The sequence below is a fragment of the Chamaea fasciata genome, unplaced genomic scaffold (assembly GCF_029207755.1).
Source record: "Chamaea fasciata isolate MVZ Bird 193981 ecotype frontalis unplaced genomic scaffold, bChaFas1.0.hap1 SCAF_22, whole genome shotgun sequence".
NCBI classification, from domain to species: Eukaryota; Metazoa; Chordata; class Aves; order Passeriformes; family Sylviidae; genus Chamaea; species Chamaea fasciata.
In genome coordinates, this window is record NW_027094107.1 from 9,127,095 (window position 1) to 9,151,783 (window position 24,689).

Consider the following 24,689-nt stretch of genomic DNA (forward strand, 5'->3'; position numbering starts at 1 on the left):
TTTATGAGACCCCTCCTTTTTGTTCACTTGGAATGTATTCGGCACTTAAATGAGAAAATCCACAGAATGGCATATGAGAATCCAGTACAATAAATAGAAATACGTAAGAATTTTCAAACTAATTGCAGGGTTGCTCTATTAAAATAGATGGATGTATTAAAAGTATATTTTATTGACAAGTGGCCTCTGAGCAAAGAATCCTTTGTCATAAACAGTAAAATGCGTATTTTTAAGTGTCCATCATGTTTTTCCAATCTTACTTTGCTAGTGAAACTTCCTTTTATAAAAAAATAATTCTTTTGCTGTCTTAGGCAGTAGGAACTAGCTGCATTCCATTCTGGTAGAATAGAGTGCTCTTGAGTTCTGCTAGCTTTTCTAGGTGGGGTTTTTTATTTTATTGTTCTTCCCCCTTGAGAAATTCTTTGCTCTACTCTGTGGTGTTTAACATTTTTAACAAGGAACAAAAAGGAAAGCTTTGAAGCTCTCCCTAACCATTGAACAAAATAATAACGTTCAGTAACCTTTTGTGTTTTTTCCTTGCAGTGCCATGACACCCTGGTCCAGTTTGGTGGGTTTTTGGCATCCAACCTCAGCACAGAGGATTACATAAAGCGAGTGCCTTCTATTGATGTTCTGTGTAATGAGTTCCACACACCTCACGATGCTGCGTTTTTCCTCTCCAGGCCCATGTATGCACACCACATCTCGGTGAGTACAGCTCTTCATACCTGCTACCAGCACGTGTGCTGCCTGCCAGATAAAGTTTGTCTGCTGAAAAAAACTCGCAAAGTTTTGTGAGGAGAGTTAGAAATAAAGCTGTGGGCTGGGACAGGTTATCCTTAATCTTAGAAAATGTGGCCCATGTGTCAACTTCCACACAGCTGACGGAGGTCGTAGCTAATGAAATCGCCTCTTTGGGTGTCCTGGCTTATCAGTAGGAATTCTCTCCCGCCCTGTTCCCTCAAAGGTATCAGTTCTTCTGCAGGTGTTGTAGATGGATTTTGCTGTGGAGGACAGCATTGCAGCTGCCTCGAGGAAGTGTCAGCAGTGAATTTGTTCCTGCATCTGAACAGGTCAATATGGAGAGCAGTTGTTACTTGGTGTACTATAATGTGTTACCATAACAACAGGTAGCAGCATCACTGAGGAAAGATAAATCCATCCAATAAGGTTAAAGACTAAAGGTTCTGTATGAGGTTCTTCAGTGCTTTATGTACTGACATCTCACAAGTAGATGTTGTATAGAAAAGTTCAATTATATTATTAAGTTCAGTTTTTGTACGCGTGGATTACAGTTTTTTATTCCTTTTATTTTTTATCCACAGTCAAAGTATGATGAACTAAAAAAAGCTGAGAAGGGAAATAAGCAGCAGCACAAAGTTCACAAATACATCACATCATGTGAGCTGGTGATGGCTCCTGTTCACGAAGCTGTGATTTCTCTGCACCTCCCTAAAGTGTGGGATGACATCAGCCCTCAGTTTTATGCCACATTCTGGTCTCTAACCATGTATGACCTTGCTGTGCCACACAGCAGCTATGACAGAGAAGTCAATAAACTGAAAGTCCAGATGAAAGCCATAGATGACAATCAGGAAATGGTATGTTGATACAATTTTGTGGTCCCGTTTAAACTTCTAGCCTTAAAAGCGTTTCTTTTCATTATATGGAAGTATTATATTAAGATTGTTTAGATCTGGGAAGTTTTGTCACCTGGTTCATCCACTCTGATCGCCACATTAACATGGTTTGGATTGACTTTCCTTCATAATTCCCATGTTAAAGGTACTAGTGACTCCAGTAAGTCAAAATTACTGCAAAATCAGTGGCAGGAGGCAGGTCGTGACCTGTCTGTGGTTTGTCTGCTCACTCTTGTCTTAACTATCGTCAGCCAGTGTTCATAAAATCACTTGATTATTACAGCAAAACATTTTTAAGTGACAATTTTTTCAAGTATTCTTTAGTATTACTAGGAACTTACTGCTCTGTCTATAGCAAGTTTTAGTATAATACTGAGTGAGTTACACTGACATTTTATAGCCTCCAAATAAAAAGAAAAAAGAAAAAGAACGTTGCACAGCTCTGCAGGACAAGCTCCTTGAAGAGGAGAAGAAGCAGTTGGAGCATGTGCAGAGGGTTCTACAGAGACTGAAACTAGAGAAAGATAACTGGCTTCTGGCAAGTAAGTGTGCCTGGGGGAAATGCTGTGGGTGTTTCTGGACTTTTCACTGTCTCCAGGACTTCCTTGCACGGATACTCTTGATTTGAAAATTTGATCTCCTCATATGAGATATGTTGTCTGTTAGCAAGGTAAACTTTTAGTTAGAATGTAATGTGTCTTGGCAAATGCTGAGTAGTTGGTTTTCTTAGAGAAGATTTTTGTTTCTTGCCATGTCAAGACCTTTTAAGTTTTGCCCTAATTTAGAAAATAAGTTAATAAGACCAATTCAGTGGAAGTTTGTAATGGCAAGCTGCCTTGTGCTTGCTCACTGTAGTTGGAATGCTGCTACGTTAGTGTAATTGCTACAGGACAAAAAACAGGCCTGTAAAGCCTCAACGACTGGTGTAACTTCCTTTGTGTGAGTGCTGTGATTAGGAGCAATTAGCCAGGGTTTGGGTGGTGGCCTGAACCCCGTTCCAGTGGCAGGATCAGTGTTGTGCCAGCCTGAGAGCCCCGTGCAGTGACACAGCATGCACACGTTTCACGGGGCAGACACACAGCAAGCAGAACCAGGTTTTTCCTCCTACAGAATGTCTGTAATGTTTAATCTTGCTCATGAACTCTGCTGGTGTGGTTAATCTGAAATGTTTTTCTCTGGTCAGTTTTCTTCTCTGGATGAACTTTGGGTTTGTAACTGGAAGTAGTAGTCCGTCTGTCCCAAGGAGCCTAGCATAACCCAGTGGAAAAGAGTTTTGTTGTCCAGCTCATGTGAGATCCATCCAACTGGTTTCATGGAGAAACACTGTTCCCTATAAACATTTCATGTACTGTAGCAAATGAGCTACAAGAAATCAGTGGTTGAAAAATTACTGCCTGATTAAAACTTGGTCTAGGGGTGACTTGGTAAATTTGTCTACTTAAAGAAGAACCCAGAAGTGTGTAGAAAATAGTTTGCATAGTAACTCTTTGTGGGAGACTGGGAATTGGTTATTGTTGGCTCTTGTGCTTGGGTTTCAGCTGAAGGAGGTTTCCTAGCATTTGTCCAGAGGCAAGCTTACTGTTTCAGCAGTTTGCCCATTAAAATAAATAAGAAATAGCAATTGGAGACTGCCTGTTCTGACTGGCTGTGCACTTGCTTTGTTTGTACACTTCTGATGCAACACATTCCTGGTTTTCCTATGAACTGTGATTCCCTTGATAGATTTTTTCTCTTTTTTTTAGGTATCAAATGTTTGTTACAACCTTTGAGGTAGATACTAAAATAAAACAAAGTCAACATAAAGTTTTTAGTTAACTAAAAGCTGGCAGTCCTTTCTTGAGCAAGCTTTATTCCATGAGCATCATAAAATTGAAGCAGTTAAACCCTGGGTAGTGACCTGTGGCCTGTGCAAAACCAGCAGTGGCCCTTGTGAGGATCGTGACTGTTCTTCCTCTGAAGGCATCCACTTGCAGGCTTTAGTTCTGTACTCCCCTCTGACCTTGCTTTCGTGCTGTACATTCCTCTCAGCTGCTTTTTAGCTCCTTGTTGCCCTGGGACCCCTTTGGGTGTGTGCTGGGCTGTTGAGTTTACCAACCTGTGCTTGGTCAAACACAAACAGGTAACCTCAGAACTTGATACAGTGCAGTCTTTTACTCAGTGGTAGAATGAAACTTTCACAAAATGAGTGTGTTTTGGGGTGGTGGTTTACTGAAGGCTGTTCTTTAAGTTCCTCTGTGTTTGATTAATTGGAAGAATGATTACTAATGGATTCTATAGAGACAGCACGTTCTTCAGCTGCAAAGGAAACCAAACTGAAAGTCAGCCCCGTGTAGAAAGGTGAAAGAAAGAAAATGTTCTGGGCCAGTAGCAGGTGGTGTTTGCCTTGCTGGTGTGCACAGTTTGAGCAGGTGGAGGAGTGTGCTGAAGCTTTCCCTGTTTTTAGCACTGTTGTGTGAAAGAAGAATTTTGCCAATAAGAAATAAACATTTGCTGCATCCACGCTGCTGTTCTGTCCCCACCCTCACACAGTTGCACTTACATTTTTCTGATCAGTGCCAGAGATATGTCTGAAATACAAGTGGCCAAATGTGCAAACACCAGAGTATGGATCTGCCACACTGAACTTCTTGGGAAGAGAGTAGTTGAATCATGAACCATTAATTTATTTTTTCTTTTCTTTTTTCCCCTCTTAACTCCTGCTTTTTGAAGAATCTACCAAAAATGAGACCATCACCAAATTCTTACAGTTGTGTATATTTCCTCGATGCATTTTCTCGGCAATTGATGCAGTTTACTGTGCTCACTTTGTGGAACTGGTGCATCAGCAGAAAACCCCCAACTTCTCCACTCTGCTCTGCTACGACCGAGTGAGTAGCTCCAACTCTGTGTGTGTACTGTCCTCATGACCACCACAGACATCCCAAACCCGTGTAGCCCCAGATGTCTACTTCTACCAGCTCGGATCATCACTAATTGGAAAATGAAACAGTTTTGTCCATGAAGACACTTGAACTATCAGTGTGTCAGCAGCAGCTGCGTGCTTGGATTCTGGGCTAAGCATGAACGACCAGCAGTTGGGAAAAAACCAATATTTTATGAGCAGGCCCTGTTTTATTTAGAAAGCAACTCAATGATGGTTCAGATAAGAGAAATCTAAAGTGTTGTTAGTTTTTTTCTTTTGTAGTCCAGTGAGGTCAGTAATGTTTTCCTGCTCTGTTCACAGGTTTTCTCTGATATTATATATACAGTTGCAAGTTGCACAGAAAACGAAGCCAGTAGGTATGGCAGGTTTTTGTGCTGTATGCTGGAGACCGTGACCAGATGGCACAGTGACAGAGTCATATATGAAAAGGTACAGGAAATCACTGAAATGGGTTTGCTCATTAGACTACGTACTAACCATTCCTGGAATTCAGCCCAGTAAAAATGGCTTCAGTGAAACTCTTGGGTTTAAAAACAGTGCAATTGGATTTTTCTGATGGCATAATCATAAAACTGACTTGTATATTACAATAATTCATGTAGTTTAGATAGAAGTAATTTTGTATGGTGTTAAAAGATACATTTGCTAAAGAAACCCTTTCTGTTTCTGATTTTCACATAGCTTACCTCGAAGATAATTTAGGAAGCATATGGAAACTCTCTTAATACTCCTTGCACAAGCTAGTTAAATTATAAATAATCTTTTCTCTCACCCACAACTAAAATTTCAGCATAAATTAGCTTCAGAAAAATTATGTGAGTCTTGTAAAGTGTGATCACGTCTCATTTTTTAGAGTTTAGAATTTAGAACTGCCTGTTTTGCTTCCCAGTAAATAACTTTTTCCTATTCTTTGTGCATGTAGGAGTGTGGCAACTATCCAGGCTTCCTAACTATATTACGAGCAACTGGATTTGATGGTGGAAATAAGGCTGATCAATTGGATTATGAGAATTTTAGACACGTGGTACACAAGTGGCACTATAAATTAACTAAGGTAAACAGAGATGCCAAAAACCTTACGCTTTTTGAATGCCTTAAAAAAACCCCCCTACTTCATTAGATTTAATTTCTGTTTTAGGCTTCTGTGCACTGTCTGGAAACAGGTGAATATACACATATCAGAAACATCCTGATTGTGCTGACCAAAATCCTCCCATGGTACCCAAAAGTGCTGAACCTGGGTCAAGCCTTGGAAAGAAGAGTACACAAGATATGTCAGGAAGAGAAAGAGAAGAGACCTGATCTATATGCATTGGCTATGGGGTAACAACAACTTATTTAAGAAAGTGGTTAAAAGTGGATCATGAAAGGCATCTAAAGACTCGGAACTGTTACAGTCCTAACATTTGATTTTTACCTTATCACAGAAGATTTCGCTATCCTGCATCTCGGTGCTGGCAGTGTGAATGAAACCGTTCATTTTGTGCTGGATGATCACTAAGTTCCTTTACAAGACTCTAGTGAAACACTTAAAATAGTAAAGGTTTCTCCTCACAAGAGCATAGCTTAATTTTAGGGAAATAATATGGCAGCAAGGAGAGAGGAGGGATGGTAGGAGGAAGAAAGCAAAGGGCCATTGCCGCAAGACTGGTTAGATATTGGAAGTGCATATGATTCTAAAATGCTTGGTTACGTGTTCCATCCTCTGTGGTGAATGTGGAATCGTGCTCGTGTGCCTGGGGGCAGCTCAGGCTGCCCTGAGAGTTGGAAGTTTTGTCGGCAGTCAGTTTGCTCTGTGTGTTTGGCCAGGCGGGTGTGTGTGGTGATGAGGAAGAGGGTGTGGAAGTAGGGCTGCTTCTGTGTCTAGTGGGTTTGTTTGTTTGTTTTTCTCTTTCTTTTGAGCTCATCAATGTAGGGGGAAGAAACTGCGTATCAGTTAGGAAAAGCTGTGAAATAAATAACAGATGAACTGTTAGATTAGATCCACATTTAAGATTCAACCCATGTTTTGCTTTATGTTTGTGCATATTTAACAATCTGTGCGACTTGCAGCTATTCTGGACAGTTGAAAAGTAGGAAGCCTTTCATGATACCTGAAAATGAATTTCACCACAAAGACCCACCTGCCAGGAATGCTGTACCTGCCGCAGTGCAAAATGGGCCAGGTGGTGCTGGGATGCCAACGTCTCTCACAATAAATACAGTTAGACTGGAAGAGGGCACTGCTGAGGAGACTGGTAAACACACCTATGATTATTCTCTGCCTATTGTTTAGTAGAAGTTTTCTGACATAGCAGGCTTCTCTCAAAATTTGCCTCATTAAGCTAAAAAGAAAAAAATACTAATGTGATGCTAAATAGGATCAGTGCACATTCTTTATTTTTATTTGATTTTGGGAGGGAGTGATCTGCTGGCTGTTTTAGCTGTTGGCTACACATGACCTGACATGAATATGCTCAGCTCCTTGTTGTGTTTGAACCAATAGGATATAGATTGACTTGTTGAAATAGAGCTGTTCTCTTTCTTTTATAAAGCAGATAAACTAAAGGAGAAGTCTCAGGGTGTGGTGAAAGTTATTAATAAAACTGTCAACGCTACACCGAAGGTGACAACAAGCAATGGGAACAGTGCATCTAATAGGTGAGAAAAACTGCTCTTCCACATTCTCTATTTTCTTCCTCCCAAGCCACTTGAAAATGACCTGCCTTTCATTTTTACTTCTGGGTCCTGTGCAAATAGTTTCCATTTCTTCAAAGTTTAAAAAACGACATTATTTCTTTCAAAGTACACAGTTTTACTGATAAATGCATTTCATTTTAGCTACAAAAGGTAAATGAGAACATTTGCTTTTTGCTTGTTGCTGTTCTGATAAAGAAACAGCAAATCTGAAATCTTACAGTGTCTGCTTGAGGAAATTCCGTCGAACATTCAGAAGTAAAACTTCTGCGCTAGAGCCGTGTTTTGTATCCATGCTAATTGGCCATTTTATTTCCGATGCAGCAAAATTATTAAAGAGAAAGATGATAAAGAAAAAAGCGGGAAGGAAAAAGATAAAGAAAAAAAAGACAAGACTCCAGCTGCCACTCCGGAGATGAAGGCACTTGGGAAAGACGGGAAAGATAAACCGAAGGAAGAACGGGCAAACAAAGATGAGAAAGCAAGAGAGATCAAGGAGAAAACGCCAAAGTCTGACAAAGAGAAGGAAAAAGTGAAGAAAGAAGAAAAAGCTTCCAAAGAAGAAAAGTCCAAGACGGTTGTTACCATCATTGAGTCCAAGTCAACTGCAGAAAAGGAGCGAGAAAAGGAACCGTCCAGAGAAAGAGATCTGGCAAAGGAAATGAAATCCAAGGAAAATGCTAAAGGAGGAGAAAAGGTGCCAGTAGCTGGGTCCTTGAAGTCACCTGTTCCCCGATCAGAAACATCAGAATCTGAAAGGGGTAAGTTGGATGTTTAGTTCCTGTTCTTGTCTAGAAAAACAGAGTGTGTCACTTGAAAATCACTGAATGCCAGAAAACGCCAGAGCAGTTGAGAGAGGATCCAGTAAGTAAGATTTTGGCACTGGCTTTTCAATGCAGTGAATATCTAAGGGAGGTGGACAGAGTATCTCCAAAAGGCAAACTGTGTGAAGTTCACACTTCTCCAGTGAATGCTTGTTCACACAAAGCCTGCCATTTTTTAATGTAAGACTAAGCGGTCTTTTGTTAAAATGCAGAACTTGGACCGTGCAGGTTTTGCAAAAGTATAATGCAAAAACTTTGTGTGTGCTATGAGAGCTTCATGACAACTTTGAATTGGAAGAAAGCAGGGAAAGTGAAAGATGCAGGGCTTTGCATCCTTAGGAAGGATGCAGAGAGCTTTATCAGTCTCTTCTTATATTAAGGGTTAGCAAATCCTTAAGTTATTATCTGAGGCTGTTGTTGCTTTTTATATTTGTGCTGGTTAAGCCAAACCACATAAGGGAGGGCTGTAATGCTTTTCATAGGGTTCACCTGTTCAGGGTCTTCATAGCAGTCCTGAAATTCAGATAGTGACTTCCATAAAATGGAAGCTTGGAGGGAGCATCATTTTGCAGCAGTTGGTTCACAGTTCACTTCTGCCGCAAACTTTCATAAAGGTGGTCAGGGAATGCTGCTAACTCCAGAGAGCTTAAGGAAAACAAAACTCACATAGTGGTGAGAGATCTCGGTGTAATTACGTTGGTGCTGCAGCGAGCGACGTGGTGTGATTCTCCTCTCTGAGCTGTGTTTTAACCGTGGCCTTGTTCTGCTCTCCCCTCAGAACAAAAACGCCGCAAAGTCGATACGCATTCTTCTCCGTCACATTCCTCAACAGTAAAGGTTAGTATAGCCTGAGGAAGGCAGCACCCATGTTAGGCTCACCACTGTGGGATGCCACTATTCGACTTCCTTCAAGTTTTGTGCCAAGTATACCCTGGAGCCACTGGAGGTTTTATGTTGCATTAGAAAATGCATTCCTTTTCTTTATTGGCGGACTGTCTTTTTTTTTCTATAAAAATATTTTTTAATTAACCAAAATAATGCTTCAAGGACCTAGCACAAATTTTGTAAAAATAGTGTTTGGAAATTTCAAGAGAATTTTTACACACAGAAGTGCCTCATTGCTTTAAGCAGTCAGTTTTTTTGGAGTGCAATGGTAGCTACAAGCAAACGAGTCTTTGCAACAGAGCGGAGCATATTTTTCTGCACTTCTTTGAAGAATCTGTAGCACTGAAGATTCCTGGATGATACGGGATGTGCGATACCTCTGAATTCATCAGGCTTCTTGATGAGCATCATACCGATGTGTGCCTTCTCAGGAGGAGTCTTGAAAGGAGCTCCATTTTAAAGCCTCCTTGGTGATCAGTTCTCCTGTAGTTGTGTATATTCAGTGCGCATGCAGCTTCTGCTGTACCTTCCCTTCGAGGTTTGTTTATTTCCAATGGGTTCCCACCGTTACGCTAAACCCAGATGTGGCCACCAAGCCTCCTACCCAGCAAAGAGAGAGCCCAAGCACTCGAGCAGCACAAAACCATGGGCGTAGCCTACTTGAAGACTCAGGGTAGCCATTCCTTGCTCCATATTTATATTATTTCTAAACCATCTATGTTCATGGGATCTTTGAGTTTGCAGTACGTTGAACGTTGACAACTGTAAGTTACCAATCCTTCATCAAGAGCACTGTGATGGATTATGTGGGTCTTTAAACTTCGCCACCTCGCCAACTTTAGAACGAGCTCTTCTCTTTTTTTCTGTTTTTTTTTTTTTTTCAAAGTACATCTTTTTTCTATGTAAGACAGAAAAGATCTTTCATTTACTTTAGAGATTTAACCTAATTCTGGAAAACTCAAATAGCTTTTACTAGTTTTGAGGTGACAGTGATAACTACTCAGTGATAAAGTTTTTATAAATGGCGGCATAAGATCATTTTAGGGTGACTTCTACCACATTTAACTGCAAGTGGAGAAGATACAGGTTTAAAAGTATTTTAAACCTGTTTTGCCTCTTGTTCAGCTGTATTTAGAGTTAAGATTACATTTGCTTTATATTTTTGTCTAGGCAGGAGAGTGTGTTTTCACTGTTCTAGGAAGAATTAGATCTAGACTTATTTTGTAGTTTATTTAATAGCAGAGTCTAGAGAATAGATAATGACTGTCTTTCCCCCCCCCCTTTCTTTTTTAAAAAGCATTTGAGTTTCTAGCTTTGTTCAGAGTTTGGTATTAACATGAGATTTGTTCCAGAAGGAGTAGCTGTTTTTGTTTCAAGGGCACGGCCGTGCTTCCCAAAGTCCCTCTGGTTTCTGAAAACTATTCCAGCTCACGTGTCATCTCCGTTCATTTTCTACAGGACAACCTCAACGAACTCAAGGACTCTTCAGCAAAGGTTTGAATCTTTTAGAAACCAGACAAGCTATTTTCATGTCTTGTTGCAGAGAGAAGTTCACTTTTGCTGGTGGCAGGCTCCCATCAGAAGTTCAAATTCCATTCCAGTAAATCCTAGTGTAGCAATAGAGGGATGGGGGTTTTTGTCCCGGTGTGTAAATCCTCTGTACAGGAGAAACAGTTGATAATGTAGAAGCAACATAACAAAAATCCCCTGAATTTACCTTTCTGTCAGTATTTTGAAGAGATGTGATGTATCAGTGTCTCTTCTATTCCCCTCTAAGACTTGTGAATACACAGAAATGTCGTTATGATTAAGCCATTTGCTTCCTAAACACACTTGAGCTCCCTCATCTTAGGAGAAGGGATGCTGAAGAACGCTCTCAGGAGTTCACAGAGTGCCAGGCCGGAAGGGACCTCGGGGACGAGCTGCCCGGCCTTTGTGGCAGACAGGTGGTGTGGGCAGGATGGCCCAGCACCTGTCTGGGCAGAGGTGCAGGTGTCAGGGCTGGGCAATCCCTCCCTGCCCTCAGGAGATGCTCCAGCGGCTGGTGGCTCTTGGTGTGAAGCGCTTGTTTCCCTCTGGTGCGCAGCTGGAACGTCCCCAGCAGTAACTCGTGTCCGTGGGGGATTATTTCCCCAGGTGACCCCTTGGTAAAAGGGTTCTCATCTCCCCGGGCAGCCCCCCTTGGGTGCTGGGCCGGGGTCTGAGGTCTGTTCCCTCCCTCCCTCCCTCGCTCTGCTGCCAGGATTCCCAGCCCTGGGCAGCCTCTGCCCTTCTCCAGCCTGGGCAGCTCCTCTTTGTGTCCTTTGTGTGCAGCCTGAAACTGCCACAGGGCTCTGCCTGGGGCCGGCAGCCACGGGCAGTAGGGAATTTGAGCCGGATTCTCTAACGCTCTTGTTGCTTTCTTTAAAACTCCAGCACACTGTAAGTGTTTGAGTCACAGGCACTGCGCAGCTGCCCATAGCTCAGGGGATGTGACTGGCAGGGATGGATCAAACCTCCTAAAGCTGCTGTTAAAGTCTTTGACTGCAGCCGTTCCCAGTGTGTCACTAACCCACACAGAGGTTCATCACTTGGAAAGTGCTGACCGTTTGGACTTTTGGGATTCTTTTTGGGTTTACCTAGGATTACTTACATTCACTTAACCTAAAAACGTGTTACGGATTTCCATTTTCTGTTCTGTGTTTGCACTGTTGTTTTAGTTGTAATTATCTTTATGCAAAGTGTTCAGAACACTTTGTATGTTTTAAATCATTCTGTAAGGGACACTTGCTGGTGGATTTTTTTAATTGAACCTTTCCAATACCAACTGTATCCGATTAGAGGGGTAGTGTGTATAGGAAACATCCTTTGGTCTTGCCATTGATGAAACTACAGTGTCTGTAGATGGAATCCAGATACTTTTATAAATCATCATCATCATCATATCTTGTTTATTTAGTTTTTTTTTTTTAATTCAAAAGCTATAGTACTTGTCTTATAGCTTACCTCTGCCTGAAGGGTGGTGTATGGGAATCTGTAAAATCTCTATTTCCCCCTCCTTACTGTGTGAGTCAAGATTCAGCTGATTCATTGACATTTTGCTTACATTTTTATTACTTAAGCTAAAGTTTTATTTAAAAATATTTATTTTACTTACTAGCACATTGATTTAATTAAGCAGGCAGTGGAACTGTTTGTAATTAAATTAACAGCAAACAGCTTTGTTTTTCCTAGTTAATTTGAGAAGTTATGTTTTAGAATTAATTGTAATGTGTTTAGCTGGAAGTGTGTTGCAGTTGTGTGACCTTTTAATGGATTTATTCGTGAAGTGTTTGGGGAATGGGGGGTGTCCAGCCCTTCCTTCCTTTTCTAAGTGCTCTTGTCTGATCTTTCTCACTTAATGAACTAATCTTCACTCCTCAGTGCCCTTCTAACAGACTTAGAGCACTTGGTGACGTGCTCCCTGCACACGGTGTAAGACAAGGGCAATGTTCTTTGCTCCCATGTACTTCCCTGGGGAAGGGATGGGACTGGCACGGCAGAGGAGCAGTGGGACCTGTCCTGAGCAGCCAGGAGAGCACCAGGCCTGCAGCCACGAGTTTGCTTTCTCCTGTGGAAAGCAGCTCTAGGAGACAACTGAACACATTTGCAGGTCAATGTCAGCGCACAGGGGAGCAGGGATGAATTCCCTCGTGCAGTGGCCTTGTAGGAAATGGAGTAAGAAAGGAGTGAGGGAGAAGAGCAAAAGGAAATGCCCAGTGCAAGAAGTACTGAAGGTTCAGTCTCTGTTGTGGGATGATAACATTCCAGTGCAATAATCAAAGGAAAGAGACCTAAATTTTGTCAGTGTGACTTTTAATATAGGATCACTAACATCAGGTTTTGGTAAGTGAAACATTTACTGAAACTGGGGAAGGACAGGATTGCTTGGATGTTGAAAGTTGTTTGAAACACTGATTGGTTTGGTTCAAGTGATACCTTGATTGTTTTAAACTAATCTTCCACGTACCTCTTTTGTTGGTGTCCTTTTAAGTCAGGTGTCTCTCTAAAAGAAACACAGAGAACATTTTAATAAAGGTATTTTAGTCCCCAAATAAAATTGTTAACTTACAGAACTGGGAGAGCTTGAAGGATACTGATTTAAATCTGTGTGCTGGTGTAATTTAAATACCAAGGGAAGTGGTTTTAATTTAAAATGTGCTCTTAATATTTCTTAGGTCTAACTATATAATTGTTTTTAAAAAGACAACTCTAATTACTGTAATGTATCCATATTTATATAACACATGCACTGCCTGTTTTATGGAGCTTACCAGAGTTGGTTAGAAGAGATGGTGGAATAACAACCTAGAACACATTACAGAAAAAAAAACGGTTCTTTTCTATGTTGAGCTGTTTTTCTCATTTGAAGGTTAGAAATTAGATTAAAGGACATTATTCAAAGTGTAGTCTTAAATACTTTGCTGGTGAAGATTCTTCTTTACAAATAAATTACAGCTTGTTTAAGCGGCTGATTCTGTTAATTCACTCCAGGCAGGGTTGCAGTATTGTTCTTGCAGATAATTCTGAGCCCAGTAACCTTGACATCGTGTTTCTGTGGCCCTGTGTCTGACCTGTGGTCCTGCACCCAGCAGTCCTGGTGAACAGTGCTCTGTGTGTTTAATATCAGTGTTCCAGTTAAGAGAAAATATTCTTGAATTGAGTGAATGGAGTAAATAAGCTGTAGGTTAAATTATAGATGACGAGTTTGAACATGTCTTGAATCACTTTGTTTTGCTAATAAAGTATTTATGTTTAATATTTGAGCTAGAGCTGATTTGTTAGAATAAGACTTCTTTTTATTTACATGTCTAGGAATACACATTAATATTTGGTGATGTTGCCTTAATTTAACAGCACTACATAAACCACACTACTCCAACACTGTCCAAGAGTAAGGAGAGAGAAGTGGAGAAGAAAGATTTGGACAAGTCAAGGGAAAGATCCAGAGAGAGAGAGAAGAAAGATGAGAAGGACAGGAAGGATCGGAAAAGGGTTGGTGCCGTTTTTCATGGACTGCTTTAGACTCTTGGTGTGTGCTTGGAAAGCTTCTGCCCTCGCCCTCGCAGTAAGAGTTGGCTGTTCCGCCCCCGAGCAGGAGTTCTCTGTGCCTGGGGTGGATTTTTGTTCTGTTCCCCTTTGGAAGGTCGCTTTGCAGGAATGGTTTCAAACCTCCCTCAAACCGATCCCCAGACACCTCACACCAGGTGTGACACCTCGCTTCTGCTGTCAGGATTCACAGATCAGTTCTCCAGAACAGGAGTGTGCTCAGGTGGCGCCTGGGCAGTGTGTTTTAGGCTGCTAACGTGTGCCCAATTGTGTTTGGTGCCAGGATCATTCCAACAGCGAGCGGGAGCCGCCCCAGGACTCGACGAAGCGGCGCAAGGAGGAGAACGGCACAAGTAGGTGTCGGGTGTTGGTGTGCGTGCCCGGCTGCGCCGGCCCGGAGTTACAGCTCTCCCTTCTGCCCCTAGCTGGCTCTTCAAAGCACAGCAAGAGCGAAAGCCCCTCTGATTCCCCTCGCTTGAATGAAAAGGAGAAGGAGAAAAACAAGTCTAAGTCTTCAGGAAAAGAGAAAGGCGACTCCATCAAGGCGGACAAGATGGAGAAGAGTTCCTCTGGTAGCAAAAAGGTAAAATCAGCTGTTCTCCTCTTGTTTGCTTCTTGTTCTTGCTGACACAACAAGCTGATGATTTTTTTCCTAGAATTTGTTGCTGCTTTATAGCCTAAATTAAAAAGACGTGCTGTGAATGTGTAAGAAAATGCGTCTGAAACTTCTGGTATCGCGTGACTTAAATTATCCCAGCAGTCACCCTTGCAGGAGGAGGATAGTTTGGAGGAAGAGTTCATTTTGGCAATCGCCAGGAAAATTCACAACTTACACTTTAGGTCCTGAATAATCTAAACATTTGCAGGCTGCTTTGTTAAGCAGGTAGATGAAAATGGGCTTAACTTACAAATCAGCTAGTCTGTAATTCAGATTTCCATGTCAGCACAGCTTCTTTTGGAGAAGGCAGCTGTGTTGTAGTTTTATTGGTATCCACCAAACGGGCTCCAGCGCTTGCCAGAGAGCTGGAGAGAAACGTGAAATCATCTCAGAAATCACAGAAGCTGAGGAATGTCGTTCTGAGTGATGGGGGTTTTAGCTGTGTCCAGTTATACTGTTAAATGTTCCAGGCCTCCTAAATGTTCTGTACAATGGGTTCCATAATAAATAAATACATATAATAATACATAAAATTATTACAACACACATAATAAATAAGGAATGGTACCATAATAAGCTGTGTCCCATATGTGTATTTTTCAAGGAATCAAGACATGATAAAGAAAAAACAGAGAAGAAAGAAAAACGGGACAGTGCTGGGGGGAAAGAAGAAAAGAAACAATATCCTTTTAAACACTGACATTTCAGAAGATTTCTGCAAATGAACTTCCCTTTTATATGCAGCAAAATATGTTTGGTTTTTTTTTTCCTTAACGCTGAATTTACTCATAAATCTTCAGACAAGCATAGATAATGAAGATTCTTTCAGGCAAGGTAAAAACGTTTGCTATTTAATTTGTTTGATTTGGTATCCCCTGCGGGTGCTGTTGGCTGCTAAAGGATGTACAGACAAAAGGGCCTGAAATCACCAGGGTGGTGTTTGGTCACCAAGCCTGTGCTGGTGCTTCTTAGTGCCATTTCACTTTATCTTCTTGCAATAGTGAAAGACATTTCCATTCCCAGTGAAATAGTTTCCAAACTGAAAATTACCAGCGTTCTCTGGAAGGAATTGGCTGGATTTTCTTGACTCTCTGTCCTTTTTAGCCATTACTGTCTGATCTCTGCAGAGGCATCCCAGCTTTTCCCCAGATTTTAAACGCTGCTTTGGAACAAAAGCAAGAAGGCAGGCTCGGTAGTGAAGTTCACTGCTGAGCACTTAGAGCTTCTTTAATAATAAAATAGGAACTTTTGTCTTGGCTTGAGGATTGTCATTGGCTGACCAAGCACAGCTGCGTTCTGCTGCCCGCGAGTCCCAAGCGCTCCGGTAAACGTCGGCTCCGTCCGGCATTCACAGCCAGCTGTGGCTGAACTGGAGCGCTGGCAGCCCCCCGTGTGCACAGTGGAGGGTGGAAGAAAGCTGCTGTGGCAGCAGCCTGTGGGGTCTCCTCCTGCGCTCCGGGGAGATCTTGGACGTTGTTCTTCCTGATGTACAGTGTCTGCCTGGCTGCATTTATCTCTTGCCTAATTTAGACTCCTTGTGAATAAGATTTTGAGGGGGTTGCACTCCTCTTCTGGGGGGTTTATACCCTCACAAGTGACTCCTTGTTTCCTATCTGGATGTTTAAATCAGCTCTTCGCTACGTACAGGGCAGTGCTCATACAAATGTAGTTCTTGCTATGGAAGAAGCTAGAGTTGGGGAATGATAAGAATAGTTTTATTTCCCCCCTCATTCTTTGAGCTGGGAATGGAATAAAGTGTGAAGTTGTGAGGTCAGTGTTCGTTTGAACATCTAATTCTAATTACTACACCTTTGTTGCAGGTGACATTGAAACGGGAAGATATCCAGCTGTGACCAGAAATGTATTTTCCAGAGTATAGATTGCACAGAAAATTGTGAATGAAGAGGACCCATCTGCATCTCCTTAAATTATTCAGTTCTCTGCTTTATTTCCCCATGCTAAGGACTTAATTGTTAAGTTGTACATTACTGTATTTTTAACTTGTTGCTTAGTTTCTTATACATTTATTTTCAGTACCTGGCTGAAAGTGTTACCTATTCCATATTTTAGCACAATGTGCTGCAAACAAACAGTTGCCATAGTGCAAATGAGGTCTCATGTGTACATAGTTCCACTTTAGTTTGTCAAAAATACTGCCTGAGTTTAGTAATTCTTTCAATTTGAAATTGCATTCTTTTAGATGTTTGAAAACCACAAATAAACAGTTATTGAACCTTTTTGGATTTACCTCATTTAAACTCAGTTTTTATTTATTACTTGGCCTGTTTTTAATATCAGTAACTAAACAAACAAAGTTAAGTGGGAGCACTGTTTTCATGCAATGCTTAGGGATTATTTGTATATTGTGTATAACGTTGACTTGTTTAAAAAAACAAGGAATGAACCCTGTCCCATCCCAATCTAAACCTGTGCTCAGTTGTCCCCTGTCACACCTTTTGTTTGTCATGTTGTTTTTAGATTGATTGGAAATGCTCTCTTCAAAACTGAAATAAATTAAGTTTCAGTTACAGCTACAGGAGCTTTGTATTGCTGAACTTTAGTCTGAAAATTTCACAATGACATTTTTAAAAAAAAAAAGGAAAAAAAAGAATTTTTTTATCTGCTAAATTCTACCAGTGTAACCTTTTTTCTAAATAAACGATAGTTTTCTCAATGGGTCGTAAATCGTTCTCTGTGTGGTCACTTTCTTGCTCCTGGGGATGGTTGTGGAAATGGGATGGGGGGGTGGCTCCAGGGTGGTGCCTGCAGTGCCAGAGGGATGGAGGAGCTGGGACAGGAGCAACTGCAGTCCCCTTTACACCTTCGAGCCATGTGTCCCTTCTCCAAGCACCATTAAAATCTCAGTTTTGTATCAAATATTAACACTATTAAACACAGGGACCTGTCTCTTCCATATTTTGGGGGTTTGGTCGGTTGGGGTTTTGGTGAGATTGGGTTTTAATACAAAATAAAGGGACTTTTGATCAAAAGTTGAGCATCCTTGGTGCTTTAAGCGTTCAGTAATCAGGTTTGGAACAGCAGCAGCTTGTCTTCATGCATGGATTCGATACTAAATATTAAGAAATTGTGATACTTAAAGACTTGGTCAGTAAAACTGTCCTGATTAGCTTTGTTCTGATTACTGAGTGAACCATAGATTACAAATCCCGGCCCTGCAGTGGAGGAAAGACACAGACAAATTGGGAAGAGCATTGGGTGAGAGTTATCCATCTAATTAGAGGTGAGAAGGAATTACTAAAGAGAAGAGTAACTAAGCTGAATGCTCAGGTCCTTTTAATTACCTCATTAGGGCAGTGTAAAATGAAGCGCTTCTGTCAAAGTCTCTCTGGTCCTTGGGCTTTACTGGAGAGAGGATGAGGGGCGGCTCGGGGGGCCCCGGGCAGGGTGGGCAGAGGTCCCCGGGGCTCTGATGTGACCGCCGGGCACCAGGACAGCTCCGCCAGCCCGGCCCGGCCCTGGTGCTGGCCCGTGGTCCTGGGGGAAAGCCTGCCACCCCGAGCCCGTCAGTGCAGCCCAATGTGCTGTTCTGATTGCTCTCTGTAACCTGCAGCATCTCTGGCAGGTCACAGCTTCGGCTTTTTCATAATAACTGGCAAACATCCCGTGTTTAAAGGGCAGGGGAATATTAAATAAACACCATTCCTATTTATTTCCCTCGGATCAAACCGCGGCTCGTAGGTTGATTTCGGAGGCTTTTCCGGGCAATCGGCCTGCTCGGGCCGTGTTTGGAAACCAAGCGCGGCATTTCTCGGGAGGCTTGGGGTGGCAGCAGAGGTGCGCCGAGCAGAGGTCGGGGCGCAGGGCGCCGCGGCCGCCGCTGCCCGCCAGCGATGTGCCCCGCACGGCGCGGATCGCCGCCCGAGCGCTCCGGGCCCGGGGCCCCGCGGGCTCAGCGCGGGCTCAGCGCCGGCTCAGCGCGGGCACACCGCGGGCACACCGCGGGCTCAGCGCGGGCTCAGCGTCGGCTCACCGCGGGCGCCGCTCTCTGCCGCCGGCCTCCGCGCACACGCCGCTGCCCGGGGACTCGAATCCTCCCGGGCTGCGCCGGCCGCGGCTTCTCCACGGGGAGGGGCCGCTCTGCCAGGGCCTCGGCACCCTCACAGGGAACAATTTCCCCCACAAATCCAATGTAAACCTCCCCTCTTTCAGGTTCAAGCCGCTTCCCCTTGTCCCATCACTCCTGACTTGTAAAAAGTCCGTCTCCAGCTCTCTTGAGCCCCTTTAGGTCCTGGAAGGTGCTCTGAGGTCTCGCCAGAGCCATTTCTGCGGGGCTGTTTCCTCAGGAGAGGGGCTCCAGCCCTGTGAGTTTCTCTGTGGCCGCCTCTGGACTCACTGCAGCAGCTCCAAGCGTTTCTGTTGTGGCCCCGGGGCCGGGCATTGCTGCCGGTGGGATCCCGGCAGAGCAGAGCAGAGAGTACAGCCATCTGCCTGGACCTGCCGGCCGTGCTTCTTGCGATGCTGCCCGGGATGCGGCTGGTTTTCTGGGCTAAGGGAACAGTCACCCCCAGTCATCCCCTTTCCCCCGGCGCCCGGCACGCCGCCCCGTGTCCCTGCCCTCTGTCGCCTGTCCCCGCAGCCCCTGGCCACCGCGGCCTCTCTCCTCTCGCTGGCCCCGTGGCCCTGGCCCCCAGCCCGCCCACAGCTCCGTCCCGGGGCCCCGGCACTGCTCTGCCTCTGGATTCCGTTAATCAGTTTCGGGGGTTCCATCACACCTTCCCTACTCGTTACAGCATATCAGGCGTCTGCCACATGCTATTAATCGGTCAATTCCTTTATTTATGCGCTAACCATGCTCTTAAGCACCGCTCATTAGCAGCACGGTGGCTCCCGTCCGTGCGCTGCCCTCCCACGGGCTTTGGGCGCCTCACCCTCGCCTGGCCGCCGTTAAGCCCCGCGGCCCGGCCGCAGCCCGGCGCCGCCGCTGAGCCCGGCCGGGCCCCGCCCGCGCTGTCCGCCAGGCGGCGCCGCGGAGCTCCCCGGCCCGAGGGGAGGGCGGAGCGTTTCCGGCGGGCTGCGGCCCCTCTGCGCCGGGGGAGGCCGGGGAGCGCCGTGCTGCTGCTCGTGCGGCGCTGGTGCCGCGTTCCAAAGCAGCGTCGGTAATTTCTCTCATTAGCTGATGAAACGAGCACGGGAGAGCGCAAGCACAGAGCCGGGCAGGACCGCGGCGTTGATGGGCAGGCTCCGGCACGGCCCGGAGCGGTCCCGCCGTGCCGGGCTCCCGGGCCGGGAGATGCGGCCGTGGCTGCCCGGCCCCGCCGGCGCTGTTCAATGCCGGCCCGCTCCGCCTGCGGCCGCGGCACTGCCGGGCTGCGGGTGCTCTGCTCCTGGGCACGCTCCCGAGACCCGGTTCACATGTGTTCTATTCCTAGCAAATACTTCTGTGAAATTTATAATGCCCATGCAAATGTTATCTCTGTGCTTAAATCCTTTAGGTTAATTGAATAGCGCTATCATTATCCAGATCTTGTTTATGTCTTGCTGCCTGCAAAACAGAGCCAACTTTGCAGACCGAAATGATGAATATGGGCACCAAAGACATTTTGTAATTTAATTTTAATACCCATGAGGTATTATTAATAGCCGTAAAGAATAATTATTTTCGAAAAAATAAATGTTGCAGTGCTTTGCTCCAAACCTTGGAAGGAAAAACTACGCCACAACAGTACAGTATTTATTTTGTTCTGTTGTCAGGTATGGTGTGCCCTGGGGAAGAGCTGCTAGCGGCTTGGATTTTCAGGCTCAAACCCGAACAGTTGGGGTGGTTTTGCGGCCACCGGCGGCTCCTGGGGTTCCATGCGTGACTCTGAGCTTTCCCGGCAGTGTTCCTGCCCAGCGGCAGAGGTCCGGAGGCGGCCCGGGGCTTCTGGCGTGGACCACGTCCGGCCTCCCCTCCCTGCGCCCGACAACCGCCCAGACCGGCCAAGGGGACAGCAGCACCCAGGGACCCTTCTCTCCTGACGAAAAGAGAAGCACGCTCTTTTTTTTTTTTCTTTACAGTTTTATTTACAAAATGTATTAAAACTCTTTGTACAAGGCCTCATCAAAATGAGGCTCAGTAATTGATGCCCACACATGCAGTTTATGCTTTTACAGCCATTAGTTTGCTTGGCAATTTTTCTGTTCACTCAAGTGCAGTTTCAACGACCAAAAACAGGAACTTAAATTACAAAAGAAAAAACAAAAAAGGAGGAGAAAAAAAAAGAGAAAGAAAAAGAAAAAGGAAAGAACCCCCAAAGCCCCTGAAGCAAAAGAAATTTAAAAAAACATACCAAAACAAATCATCGTGAGACTACTGCCAAACTTCTGATAGCTTGAAGTTGGTAGCCAGAATTGGTAAGCACTCAACACATTTTAGATTTACATGCAAGTTTAAAAAATATCGAACCATTTACCAAACTCCCTTCACTGGTGTGAAGCCTCCACTCTTAAAAATTGATCTGATAAACATACATCTTTTATACAGCTTTTAAGAAAAACGTTTGTTTTAAATACAACTCATAACTGCACAGCTTTAGCTCACCCTTGCTGGGGAAGTGATCGTGTTCAGAAGTTGAAAAAAAAATCAGTTTCATGAAAAGAAAATGAAAACAAAACAATTTTTTTGTCAATGTCTCATTAAAAACTTGAACAATAAATTATTCTCCTATGAGCTTTTAAAATGATTTTATATTACATTTTGTTGGAAATACATATTTTTAACAAGACTTTTTCTCTTTTTTTTTGGTTTTTTTTTTCTTTTTTTTTTTGTCTTTAAATCCTATTAAAAGTTCAAATCTATCATCAGCAAACTAAATGCCTAAGGGTCAGACTGGTTTAAATGAGCTTCTTTTTCACTGTATGTTATTGATGAAATAAAACTCTATCATAAACTACGGAAAATACATATTGTCGATTAGAGGTAATTAGTATGCAGATATTCCATTGAACATTTCCCGTGTGATTGACAATATGTTTAAAGTTTTGTGGGTTTTTTTCTCTTTTTTTTTTTTTCCTTTTTTTTTTAGTTTTTTTTTTCTTTTTAGAGATGAAGTTAGGTATTTTCCAGGCGGGGGCTGAAGGCTGAAATGCTGCTGCTGTCGGAGGGGTGTGGAGCGGGAGCAGCGAGCTCCCCGTGCAGCAGAGGCGCGTCCCGCGGGCCCGGGGCGGGAGCCGGCGGCTCGGGGGTGCACGGCGTGCCGACACCCGCGGCGGCAGCTCCGCCTGGAGCTCCTGCCCTCCGTCCCGCGCCACACGGACCGCCACTGGGAAGCGTCGGCCGGGCCGGTGCCGGGGGACAGAACCGGGGAGAGGCAGCAGCAGGCCTGGGAAAAACTAACCTGCCCTTCTCTGGCTTCATTGCTTGATATTGAACTGTGAATTAAAATGCAAGTGCACAGCGAGAAAAGAGATATATGGTCTGAACCGAAACAGCGAGTGGCCTTTTCTTTTTTGTTTTAATTTTGAAAGCCACCCAATGTCGCATTAATAAAGCACCTGTAGGTACGCCTGATGATAGAACAAAAAAAGAGGAATGCAGTATTTTCTGCCCGCACTTTAGCTACCTTGTCAAGAGATTAGTTTACTGATCTGGAAGCAAGACATGCAGTTCCACAAATTACTTTCTTTCGGATTTACAGATTCACAGTCATTGACCTTAATTGGTTTGAATGCACGGATTCTTTCCTTCAGGTGTTACACCTTTTGCTGCTGTACAGAATCGCTCAGATTAGCTGGAGAGGTTAGAGTGGCTCAGAAAACAAAAAAAATCACACCACTGTAGGTAAATACTGAAACATCTCGACATCAGCTGACACAAGCAGTGGCAGGGCAGTCCACGTTTGCTCGCAGCAGATTTCCGGGGCTTTTGTCAGCAGGAGTTTCAGAATTTGATACGACTGGGGGGCTGATGAAACCAGCTGCGGCTGCTCTCAGGACACAAGTTCAGTTACTGTGCAGTGGTATCAAAGAATGGCTTTTGTTGCACTGATCTTTTTTTACAAGGATTTCTTTTTTTTCCACATACCAATATCTTGTTACCAGTCCTTTTCTTTTTCCCTTTCATTTGTTTGGTTTTTTTTTTTTTCTTTTTCCTCTCTTCTTCTTTTTCTTTTACTTCCTCGAAGCAAAGCAAGAATATTTCGGTGATGGTTTGCATTGTTGTGAGTCTCAGAGTCTTCCATAAGGCACTGAAGGAAAAATACCAGTTTTTCCTATTAAAAGTACATTGCACCATCATCAATGCGTGTCATGCCCGACACCTCGGAGAGAGTACAACTGGCTCAGATGGTCCAAATCCACGAAGTAGCCACATCCTCTGCTGCTTTTTGCCTTGCATGCTGTCAGGGTGAAGATCTAGAATAAAACCAGAGAGATTTCATCACTGCCTGGCAGCCAGGGGCAGGGGAGCTCAGCCCATGGAGAGGCACAGCCTGGGGGCAAGGGGCTAACCAGGCCTTTTCGGAATTGTTTGTCAGCAATTCAGCTCCACTTCTCCTGCTTTAGAAATCATGAATTCTACTGCAGAAGGTTTGGTTCTATTGCGAGTTTTTTTGAAACTTCTACAAGCACTTACCTGACCTGATTACAGCTTACAAAACAAAGAGATCAGCAACAAGAGAGATGAGAATTCTGATCATAGTGATTTTTAAAGCGATTAACGAAATACTTTCATTCGAACTAGTGCAATGCCGGAGAGAGCAGCTGCTTCAGCACAAAGCTTCTCCGTGTGTAAAACAGAACGGCAGCTTTCCGATGCTACTGGTGATCAGGGAAGAAATTGAACTGAGTGGTACTTAGGAGCTGCCACAAGATGGTGTTTCCAAAGGCTCCGGCAGCAGCGCCCCGGCGCACACGACAGACCAGCACAGACAGCTCCCAGGGAAAGCAAGCAGAAAGCCCGGAGGGTGGATCCCAGCCCGCAGCCTACCCCTAGATTTTCACACTTTCTGTGCCGTACACGTTGTAGCCTTCTCTGTAGGTGGCGTAATTCTGGGTGTTGGTGGCGGGGGCAGGTTTGAAGTTCTGCGCGTTCTTGGTGAGTTTCATTCGCTTGGACTCGGCGCGGGACTTGTAGCAGAACTCGATCAGAGCCACCATCATGGCCAGCCCCAGGCCCCCCACCAGGATGTAGAACACGCCAGCGACATTGCTGAGGCTCAGAGCGCTCGTCTTGTCCTAAGAGAAACCAGGCAGGCCGTCAGCTCTGCTGGGAGCAGCACACAGACAGACAGACAGACAGACACACAGACAAGAGGCTGTTTGCGCTGGCCCTGGCTGCAGTAGCTACCTGCTGGTGCTGTGCCCCCCAGCCCCTGCACTGCCCGCTCTGGGCTCCTCCCCGCGCTGGCTGCACCTGCCTCCCTCCCAGGCAGGAGGGTCTGGCCCCCGACTTCCCGGGCCTGGGGTGTCCCAGGGCGAGGCTGCCTCAGGCCGAGCGCCCCGCGGAGCAAAGGCTCGGCCAAGCTGCGGATTTACGGCAGCATTTGCACAAGGCCGGGGCAAAACTAGGAAAAGGAAAGGCCAAACCACTGCACGCTCGGGGTTGGTCAGTGTAGGCGAAATTCTTGAGATGCTGCTAAACTTAACTACCTTTCTTCAGCAGGGAAAAGACCAAAAAACAACGGCCTGGAAAGACGGTCAGTTATTTAGAGGTCAAGTAGCAGAGCCCTAAGCTAAACTAGCGCCTCCTGGAGAGTGAGTTACTGAATGAAACCAGACATGGTAACACGAAAATCACTGCTCAGGGTTTATCCTCCTTCAATACATGTCAGATGGGAGAGAAGCTTGCATTTTTTAAAACCGGGTTCAGGAATGGCATTAAAGAGAGCTGCAACCCTTCTGCTGCTGCATGGGCGGGTGGCTGCGGGCAGGGACGGCTCCTGGCCGGCACGGCTGGCTGGGCTGCCACACCGCACCGGCCAGGGTGGACGGGCAGGTGCCAAAGAAATTTGTCTGCGCCCAGAGAAGACTCAGCTGACAGAGCTCGGTTAACGAGTCTCTCCAGGGAGAGCCAAATT

At 44.6% G+C, this 24,689-nt stretch overlaps 2 protein-coding genes across 9 annotated transcripts in view; one reads left to right on the forward strand and one right to left on the reverse strand.

Annotated features, from left to right (window-relative positions):
* THOC2 (THO complex subunit 2) overlaps positions 1-17,358 on the forward strand; it is a 44,466-nt gene extending 27,108 nt beyond the window's left edge. The window contains exons 22-39 of one of the 3 annotated variants that reach the window (XM_066202631.1): positions 544-708; positions 1,326-1,601; positions 2,041-2,182; positions 4,350-4,507; positions 4,864-4,992; positions 5,486-5,617; positions 5,702-5,886; positions 6,616-6,800; positions 7,098-7,203; positions 7,564-8,000; positions 8,842-8,900; positions 10,407-10,442; positions 13,824-13,961; positions 14,299-14,368; positions 14,441-14,598; positions 15,278-15,354; positions 15,460-15,507; positions 16,494-17,358. In XM_066202631.1, coding sequence (XP_066058728.1) covers positions 544-708; positions 1,326-1,601; positions 2,041-2,182; positions 4,350-4,507; positions 4,864-4,992; positions 5,486-5,617; positions 5,702-5,886; positions 6,616-6,800; positions 7,098-7,203; positions 7,564-8,000; positions 8,842-8,900; positions 10,407-10,442; positions 13,824-13,961; positions 14,299-14,368; positions 14,441-14,598; positions 15,278-15,354; positions 15,460-15,487 — 2,481 coding nt within the window. In that variant the 3' untranslated portion in view covers positions 15,488-15,507; positions 16,494-17,358. Of the gene's footprint in view, positions 1-543; positions 709-1,325; positions 1,602-2,040; positions 2,183-4,349; positions 4,508-4,863; positions 4,993-5,485; positions 5,618-5,701; positions 5,887-6,615; positions 6,801-7,097; positions 7,204-7,563; positions 8,001-8,841; positions 9,622-10,406; positions 10,443-13,823; positions 13,962-14,298; positions 14,369-14,440; positions 14,599-15,277; positions 15,355-15,459; positions 15,508-16,493 lie in introns of those variants that run through there. The other 2 variants (XM_066202632.1, XR_010723663.1) reach the window with 2 other exon arrangements.
* Positions 17,359-20,671: 3,313 nt separating this feature from the next.
* Positions 20,672-24,689, reverse strand: part of GRIA3 (glutamate ionotropic receptor AMPA type subunit 3) — a 127,724-nt gene continuing 123,706 nt past the window's right edge. For 3 of the 6 annotated variants that reach the window (XM_066202626.1, XM_066202624.1, XM_066202623.1), the window contains 2 exons: positions 23,600-23,847; positions 20,672-23,025 (listed from right to left, as the gene is read on the reverse strand). In XM_066202626.1, the coding sequence (XP_066058723.1) occupies positions 23,602-23,847 (246 nt within the window). In that variant the 3' untranslated portion in view covers positions 20,672-23,025; positions 23,600-23,601. Of the gene's footprint in view, positions 23,026-23,599; positions 23,848-24,689 lie in introns of those variants that run through there. The other 3 variants (XM_066202625.1, XM_066202627.1, XR_010723660.1) reach the window with 3 other exon arrangements.